The sequence below is a fragment of the Poromitra crassiceps genome (assembly GCF_964638095.1).
Source record: "Poromitra crassiceps genome assembly, chromosome: 25".
Taxonomy (NCBI): domain Eukaryota; kingdom Metazoa; phylum Chordata; class Actinopteri; order Beryciformes; family Melamphaidae; genus Poromitra; species Poromitra crassiceps.
Genome location: NC_139649.1, coordinates 12513920 through 12523919, shown reverse-complemented (window position 1 = coordinate 12523919; position 10000 = coordinate 12513920). Strand labels below are relative to the sequence as shown.

General features: G+C 42.2%; 1 protein-coding gene across 2 annotated transcripts in view; it reads right to left on the bottom strand.

Annotated features, from left to right (window-relative positions):
* Positions 1-10000, bottom strand: part of ppp1r16b (protein phosphatase 1, regulatory subunit 16B) — a 119535-nt gene that overhangs the window by 30605 nt on the left and 78930 nt on the right. The window contains exon 3 of one of the 2 annotated variants that reach the window (XM_083661083.1): positions 3082-3152. The exons of the other annotated variant lie outside the window; for it this stretch is intronic. Within the exon in view, the coding sequence (XP_083517209.1) occupies positions 3082-3152 (71 nt within the window). The remainder of the gene's footprint in view (positions 1-3081; positions 3153-10000) is intronic. 2 annotated transcript variants of the gene reach the window in all.

Below are 10000 nucleotides of genomic sequence, written 5' to 3'. Positions count from 1 at the left end.
TTTGTGTGTGTGTCATCATGGCAACATGTGCTCCCAGAGACACCTATTGTAGCAGGAATGATCACAGAAGTGGTTTAGACTACTTTGCCAGGTGTTTATAGTCTGTGATTTTGCGAACATGATTGCGTCAAAACTGTGCAAGACGCGGTCACAAAATGCTACAGGTGTGGAGTTGACATGAAAATGAAGGTCGAGTTTGAAAATGGGAGTAATCCTAACAAGGGGGGCCGGGCCCCCCCACATTGGGCCAACTTAGAACTGGTTCACTTTCTACACCCACTGGCCAAAAGGAGGTGTGGCAAAGGGGGTAGCCAATGACAGCGCTATGCACTACAGCAGGGATACTCAACTTGCTTTGCCCGGGGGCCACTTTTGTGAAATGATAGAAGGCCAGGGGCCAGTTAATAAACAAACAATATACATTTTTCTGTAGCGGATTGTAGGTTTTTGGGGTGTCAGCCAGAGTTTAGTCTGACAATGTTGTGCACACCGGATAGTTAGTTAGGTTAAGTACATACATAAGTGCCTGGGTAGCAAGCAGACGGCGGTATTTGACAATTTAGCAGCTAAATCATAGATTATTGAAAGATATTCCATATTCCAGACTGAAATGCTATAACAGAAGTGGAGTATTGACCAGAATGACATGAACATTTGGACACTTATTCAGCGGGTATCTTGCATGTTGCGTTCAGGTGCACTGCATGTGGCCCACGGGCCACCAGTTGAGTATCACTGCACTACAGAGTGCGCTCTAGTTGTCTACTTGTCTGTCCATTGAGAGTGACTAACGTCATCATCCAGACCATGATGCTGTGATGCATGATGCTGTGTCTAGAGAGGCTCTGGCTCTGATAAGAGGACTAGAGCAAGAAGAAAGTCGACAAGTCAATGTGCTGTAATATGTCTGTGAATGGCCTGACGATTTGGGAAAGAATAAGGCAGAAAGTAGGAAATCCATTCTTGCAAAGTTCATTATTTCGTGATTACAAGCTCATTCCACTTCAATTACGATGAATCATTGCCTTATCTTACTGAGCAATCCTCTCCATCTTTAGTGGGCAGGGCTCCAGTATAGGGACAGGAAGTGGCTATGAGTCATGGCGATTAAAGACACAAATTGTGAGCCAATGAAACATTACGTACACCGACAACGGAGTAGACGTGAGTGAAAATCTGCAGGTCAAGGGAGCTGATTGGATGAGGTGGGTTTGAAAGCTTTGATTACCTGCTGCCACTAACTGACTCTAATCAGCCAGTGAAAATTGTCAGGAGTCCAGGCGAGGTCCGGCTCAGCAAAGACCCTTGAACTTTGACCCCTGCCTCTGCCAGAGGAAAGGCCTAATCTACTCTATTCATGTCCCACGTCACAATGGGCTAATTTTCTCAATAGTGAGTGACAAATGACAGAAAAATTATACATATATTTTTGGATGTCAGAAAACCCGAAAGTGCCATTTCACAACAGACCTTCAATTCTTTCCCCTGCAAACGAATTCCTCCAAGCGATAATTTAATTCGATTTCAACCACAACAGAGATGGTGATGGTGACGCGAGACTTGAATGCTAACAATTCTAAGAGACTAGACTTGTGTTATTTTACACTCTGCCCCGCTCAGCCCAAGAAGCCCGACTGACAAAATGTGCATATCATAGCAGACTGGAGTATTGCCCTTGGCAGAGGTCTGCACTCTGCGGTGTCCATTATCAGAAATTAATGTACGACGCGGAGGCACAAACCGTCCAAGGCAAAGCCGAGGACGGTTGCTTCCCGCGAAGTACATTAATTTCTGATAATGGACACCTCGAAGTGCATTAACCCGCTTATACCAAGGTCACTTTGCCAAAGAAACAAATCAAGACCATTCATTTATATTTTCATGCATTTTGCAATTAAAATCTAGTTTTCATAACCTTGGATATGAGTTGAGAAGTGGCGAGACAAAATAGTCCCCTCGGCTGCTCAAGATTATCATTGGAGAAAATGGCCGCTTAGTGCCTGCACCTGGCAGAATTTCTAACCCATAAACAAACTAATAATTTGGCCATTTGTATGTAACATACAAATTAAAGCGAACGGCAATGTCTAAGAATGCAACGCCATGTAACTGGCTCGTTAAACTCGCATTCCAGGGAATTGCGTTAACGTAAGTGAGACGTAAGTGGCGCGCGCCGCGCTCGGAGGAGAGTGAAAATCATCTGAAGCTTTATATGTTGGAGTCCAGGTATGTTTTGTAGCTACAAGGAAGTATCTCAGTGTGTTGCTGTTAACTGCCCATTTCGTTGTTTTCTTTTTGTTGATCTCATCTTTTCCCTCTTCGACTTGATTTGTAATGTATCAGTGATACAGGCAGCGAGCGCTCTTGCAAAGCACCTGGCTGGCTCGCTGCAAAGTTGTAAACAGAGCTGGTTTGACAGCTGACAGCTGAGAGCCGGCTTCTGCCAACTGTCAACATCAGATCTCCGAAAACGACAGATTTCTAAATAGCCATTATTTTTGATAAACTGAGCACACAGGGGTCATCTAAAATAGTTACTTTGACCGACTCCATTTTTTTCTAAACTTATAAAAGGGCCATATTAAACCTTAACGGTGGTATAGGGCTCTAAAGGCTCTGTCGTGATCCTGGCGCATTGATATGTACGATGAACAGACCATTTGACTGGAACTACTTAGCTAGGTGTACATTATCACTGTACATTATCACAAATTAATGGACACCCTGCAGCCAATCAGAATCGAGTATTCACCCAGACCATGGTATAATAGTTGTTAATGTTATTACTGTTAATGTACAAGTACAAGTAAAAAAAAAAAAAAAAAAAAATACTAACCTAAACTAAACTTGTACCACTGTTCCTTCAGAAGTTGTAGTTGCCATAGACTGTGCTCCATAGTTGATTGCTCTATTGCTGACAAAAATGTGTTGTTGTAAGTCGCTTTGGATAAAAGCGTCTGCCAAATGACGTAATGTAATGTAATGTAAAAGTACATATCTATTGTTTATGTCAAGTGAGAGGTGAGAGGGTGTAGACTGACAAACCTACGTAGAGACAGAGAGCTATAGGCACAAGCTCACCTGATGCAGAGCGGTGAGACCATCTTCATTGCAGAGGTCTGGACTCACATTGTTCTTCAACAGGTAGCGTACTGGTGGAAGGAGAAAGGGAGAAAACGCATAAGGAGGTGCAAGTTGCAAACAACAAACCATGGGCAACATTTCAATTTGAATATTAGGTTCCTTTTATGTCGTCCATTGCAATGACTCTCTCTTGCAGATGAAGCCAGATGTAGCGGCCACACGTTGCTGCACACACTTCACGTGCACTAATGAAGTAACAGTCTGTCTGCATGATGCTTTTGTGGCTGAGGATTCCAGTTAGTGCTCTGTGCTGCAACCAGTGTTGGGCAAGTTACTTTCAAAATGTAATATACTACATATTACTAGTTACTTTCATTTGAAAGTAATAAGTTACTTTACAATATTACTTTCTATGTAGAGTAACTCGTTACTTATTTCACTACTTTTGCATTACTTTTACCAAAACAACAGCAGCAGCAGAATGACATCGCCGCCCCGGAACCATCCCGAAAAATACTTTCAACCGCCTTTAAGTCAGAGTAAACAATCCAAAATTCTAAATGTTATTCTTTTCCTTTGTTATTGTCATCTATAGTGGTTATTTGCATAAAAACACACAGTTTGATTAGGAAATGATTGTATCTTTTTTAAATATGTGCTTTGATTTAATAAAAATGTAACTCAATTTGTAACTTGAGTTACTTGACAAAGTAACTGGTATAATATTACTGAAATCCTACAAGTAATAAGTTATATTACTGAGTTACTGCTAAAAGTAATTATATTACATGTAATATGTTACTTTTGTAATGAGTTACCCCCAACACTGGCTGCAACACACGCCTGTTCATATTTCAGAAAGAAGACGCATCTCTGCTGCAGCCCAAAGAGATGAAAGATGCATTAATATGTTACATACAGCCTACAGGTGTGCTGTGGTGCAGATCTGATAGCTTATCCTGCAGTACTCGATCCTAATGACACCAATCAATCTGCAATCCATTAATAGCCCTGCCTCGTAGCGATGTATCCAGCACGCAGGAAGTTAGACTAATCTATCAAATGATCAGCCAGACCAGGACGTCATCCAACTGACCTTGGAAATAGGTGGCTGACGGACGGGTGCGTGGGGGTTATAGGGACAGTTGGGGACTGGTAATATAATGAGGTTTGAGGATTACACTATTTGTCAGGCCTAGTGGTCCAAACAGATAAAGCCTCACTCTGGAAGCTAATTTACAGAATATCAGCTATCACAGGGCAGGCTGCTCTGGCCCGGTCTGCCTGGCTGCTAACACGGCTAAACGTGCTGCTAGCCCGATCAGGAAGCAGTGGTGGCAGGCACACATCACCTTCCCCCACATCACTAGCCCGTGTGTTTGGCAGTGTGTCGGTATCTGTCTTTATGTCACAGGAACAAAACAAAAAAACAAAAACATAAATCAGGTCAAGGCACAAGCTGGAATAGAGAGATGAGAGAGATTTGGGATGATAATTATAAACGAGCGGGAAATGCCACATGCAGGCATGCATGCGCACACGTACACAAACGCACAACACACACACACACACACACACACACGCGCGCGCACATACACACACACACACACACACACACACACAAAGACAGACGCCTGTACAAATACATCCACGCATGCACATACAGTACATGCAGCTGGACAAACACGCAAACAGTGCGAATGAATACAAGTATGGATGCATACTGTACACATGAATGTAATAATAGCTTGTACACACACACTGCTTTAAAACATAGCCCTCTGCAACGGGCAACTAACAAGTAACCACACCAAAGAAGAGTAAATAGACAAGACAAGTCATGTCAACAAGAAGAACAAGAAGGCAAATGGAGAAGGTAGTTGGTAGTCGTCGTGCACAATGACTGTTGTTGACCGTGCTGGGGGAGTTTCTCGTACGTGTCGGAGAGTTGGACATAATAAGTACTGCTTGCCAATAGCTGCAGCCGGTCATTTAGGAAACAAAGTGCGCCTTGCGAGAGACCCACTTTGTCAAGTATTGACATCACAAGCACAAAGTGTGGCTGATAGAGCACTTCTTCTAGCAAAAAAACAGAATGATGAAAGTGCACCGATAATCAGTATCAATCTGAGCATTATCCCACACTGCCTCGGCACCAGGGCCTATTAGACCACTTCTGATGAGCATCGACGTTAGCATCCAACTGTCATATTTCACTTTGACAGACTATATTCTGCTTTATCAAGGTAAAATCCACACGAGCCCAGGAGCAACAATCTCTAACATCAGCCACCCTACAGTCACATTTGTGTATGAGGTTTTAAAAACCAAGCAAAGTGAGCTGTAGCGACTACGGGTGCCCGGAGCAGTCAAAATTGATGGTTGATCGTTCGTGCGCTGCAAGAGTTATGTGTGGCAAAAAGTGAAATATCGCTGAGAGGGCTCAGAGACTTGGAAAGCGAGGTTATGCAGTAAACAATATAGAGTACATGCAGAGCCTGACTTTATTATATCAATGCCACCATCTCTGCTGTCTATTGGACATTTAGAGTGTTGTGCTGTAAATGTGTACTATCTGTCCTGGATTGTAAACACGTAAAAACTGCCATGTAAAAGGAACTACTTTTACTTTTTTAGAGTAAAACCCACTGACCCTTTCACTTAACTACTCCCCCAGTGGTAGATAGACCAATCCTGCCCTAGCATTAGCTAATATGACAAAGCATTTTTCAGCGTGTTTTGTGGGTTTTTCATAAACGATGACTGTGGGAGTGAAAAAAAGGCTGAGACAACATGCATGGGGTCAATGTAATAGTTAGTAGGAGGCAAAGTGCTCAAAGATGTTTTGTATTTAACCAAAGTAAGACGTTGCACACTGTCGCTCGCTGGCATCCACATCATTACACAGAACAATGCATGTTTACATTTGTTCTAAGGTAAGCAGCTTATTGAAATACATGTCTGATTCATCATAGCATAACATCGCATCTAATTCAATGTAAAAAAACAACAGCAAACATTAATCAGCATAATCATAGCGTTAGAAATGTTTGAAATTGTGATGATTTAATACTGACCCCTCTAAGCCGTGGAAAACGGCATAAAATTGGATTTAAAAAGCTAAAGAATGCCACAACTAGGACAAAGTTATAGTTTATGACCAAAAAAAAACGTCTGTCTCTAAAAGCATAAAATTTGAATAGAAGGGATTGGGGGTCAAGTAAGCTGTCATGGCAAAGCCAGACCAGCCTCCCTTAGGCTGCAGTTGAACGTTACATCAGGTTGCAGAGACAGCGCTGTTTATGTCCGACGTGGTTAACCATAAATGCAACACCATGGGCGGCAGACAGTTTATTTTTTGTCGGCGATCATGTGTTGAGCGACAGTTTCAAATAAGTATAAATTAGGCTTAAGCCTTCATGCAGGAAAAAGCCTTAGAAAGAGCATAAATGCAAAAAATCCAGGTGTAAATGCACTTAGTGAGGCCATTTACACCTGGCGTTAACATGCGTTTTCTGCCATCAGATTGCAATCAGATTGTGCTTGACCACATTAACCTGACCCATTTACACCTGGCGTTAACATGCGTTTTCTGCCATCAGATTGCAATCTGATTGCAATCTGATGGCAGAAATGGTTGTCCTCTCAATCCGCATAAAGTTGCTGTATCCAGATTGAGAGGACACATTGCATTTACACTTGTGTTCAATGTGTACACAATGCATCCCTGACGACCTCCGGAGGTGGTTTGGCCGATCAGATTGCAATCCTTCTTCAATGCGTTTTGGGGGTGTTTACACCTGGCATTTCAAGTGATAAAAAACACAATCTGATTGCAATCTGATGACAGAAAACGCATGTTAACGCCAGGTGTAAATGGCCTCAGAGATGTACTGAAGATCTGATCACCTCCTGATATGGTCAGATATGCATTTGGCTTTAGTGTGACTGCAATCAATTCAAGTGTGAATGCAATCAGTCTCCAATCCACACATATAGAAACAAAAATGAACGGCCAGGATGTGTGTGGAAGGAGAAGTAGTGAGATGAAGTGTTTAATGTCAAGGACATTAATATTTCAACAGTAAGTGACAGGCAAGGAAAATTGCATTTTGGCGAGAGAAAGAGAAATACAATTTCTAATGGCAGGTGTACAAGTAAATGTAATGCAGCAATCATATCACAATCCGGATACAAGACACAATGATAATGTCAGGTGTAAAGAAGGCCTAAGATACGCTCAGATGATTTGAAGTGACAGGAGATTTTTATGTTGAGTGGCTGTTTCCCCCTACCTCCACTGCTTCTTAATATAGCATCCCTGTGAACTACATCAGAGAGTCACAGTCTGAGTGGGACAATCCCAGAGGTGTTCCAAGTTGATTTTGGGATTCAGGGAATTAATTTCTGAGTATTGATTTCCCAAAGAAAGAGGGCATTCATCTTTGTGTCTGCCCTGATACAGAGGTAGGTCGGAGGTACAGGAAATCGACCCTGAAGAAGATGGTGGGGACAGATCAGCAGCACCGCCCCCCCCCCCCCCGCATCCCCCAGAAAGAATCCAAATATGTTTATTTATGTTCAAACTTATTTGCCTAATTTAAGTGCACTCGTTTCATTTCAGCTCAGTCTTAATGGCCTCTACTGCGTTTGCTGTCGTGCTGGTTTTTCTCTCCTCTCTGTGCCGACGAGAGAAGTGAGCTGAAGGTAGCAAAGCAAACCTACATAGCCTGACACACATCCATTAGTTATTTTGACCATCCTGGCGTTTTACTTGGATCGTTTCTTTTTGACTCCGCCCCCCCCCCCAAAAAAAAATTGTCACAAGCCCAAATTTGTGGATCCTCTGTGGTGGATGATTAATCACAGCCATGCCATCAGCCACCTCCTTGTCAACCAGCACTGCAGCTGCAGGAACGTCACCCACGCCCTCAGCAAAACATCAACCCCCACACACACACACACACACACACACACACACACACACACACACACACATGCACACACACACACAACACACACACGTGCACGCACATGTGCACAATCATACACACACGTCCACATGTAAATGGTTTAGTGCATATCCCTCACAAATTGAAACTGTGTGGATCGAAACGGATGCACTGATGGAAACCATACACGCGCATCCATCATTCATCACTACGGAGGGAAGGAACCCTGTTGCATTCTGGGTAACAATGCCAACGTTAGCAGCACTGTGAGGAAAGATACATTTAAGAAATATTAATTTCCTGTCACATGAGTTTGCTTGATTAGAAAAGCTAAGTATAAATCTCTCTAGGTGCAAATACACCAGGATAAAAATAATTTGAATAATTATCTTCTACCTTGATACGGCATCTGTCAAAGCGCTTATGTAATGGCGGGTATGAATATGATTTCCGCGTTCAGGGGAGACGTGGTATGACTGGCTGTGTGAATCCTGTGTATAGGCTGCAACAAAACATAACAAGTCATATCCTGTGATGGGGGTTCCCTCTGACTGCTCATCCCAAGGCTGCCGACTTCAGATAGAGTTTTCAATTAGGCTACTTGCCTTTTTTTGAAAATCAGATATCCTTCACCTCTGACATGATGGATAATATGATGCAGGCTGTTTGATTACACCGTTTATTTATTGCATAATTGATCCGGATTACTACACTACAGGACGCCATTAGCCTGAATAGATTCTAGTGCATCATTTTGGTTGGATTCCACACGAGTATGCATGAAGTACATGGTCTTCTTGTTCTTCTTCTTCTTTTGGTTCCAGTATTATCATCATCGTCCTGGGTTTCATAATGATCTACTTTTATAACGTGCCAAGAATACAATGATGGCGGAAGTATTGAGTGCATTGTGCTTTTTTCCTCAGCCAGCTGTGATTTCAATCCAAAAATATCTGTATCAGCTTTCAAAAACCCATATCAGTAAAACCCTATATTTTCAATCACAAATGTATGCTTAGCTGACTTTCAAATCATTTCCTGTGATTGCATTAACATGCTGTAGTTCATGTCATGTCTCAAAGTTCTTTACAGAGCGAGCATCTACGTACATCTAACAATCAACAAGCAATCACAAAACAAAACCATGCAATACAGAATGGAACAAAACAAAACAATTCATTACAACAAAACACAAGGCAGAAAATAGCATGTTGAGAGGACATATATTAGGCCTAAACTCCCTATATGGCACCACTTAACCGTACACCTTTAGTGAAGACAAGGAAAATCATTCCTAAAAAATATAAGTAGTAGTATTGTAAAATAGGCATAGTATTGCCTTATGTGCTGAATGGTGTATGGCGATCTGGATAAAGTAAAACTTAAAGCCCAACCCATCTGACACCTAGCTGATATACAACTAAACCATAAAATACATTAGCAAATAATATTTGGCCCTGGTCTCGGACACTCGTGGATGAAGCAGAAATGTGATTTTACAACAGCTATGATACTCTGATTAGATAGGAGAGATCAAATGACTTGCATTCAACAAAACGATAGTTTAGCAACAATTCACAGGTCGTCAGATTCTCACACAGAAATGGAGGGAAGTGAAATGAGTGAAGGATGAGTGACAGACAGGCTCAGCAGCAGCAGCAGCAGATAAATGCGATCCTGTCACGTCTATTTCCCTGCCTCACACTGCCTGCTCATATTCATCTCCATTAGATACACAGGACATTACACAGCACTGTTGAGGGGTGTGTGTGTGTGTGTGTGTGTGTGTGTGTGTGTGTGTGTGTGTGTGTGTGTGTGTGTGTGTGTGTGTGTGCGCGCGTGCGTGTGTGTATATCGTGAGTGACACACATTCACCTAAAAATGGGTATGTGTCTGTGATGATGCTTCTTACCTCTTTCTTATGTGTACTGTCAATTTTCATGCATGTGTGAGCCATGTGTATT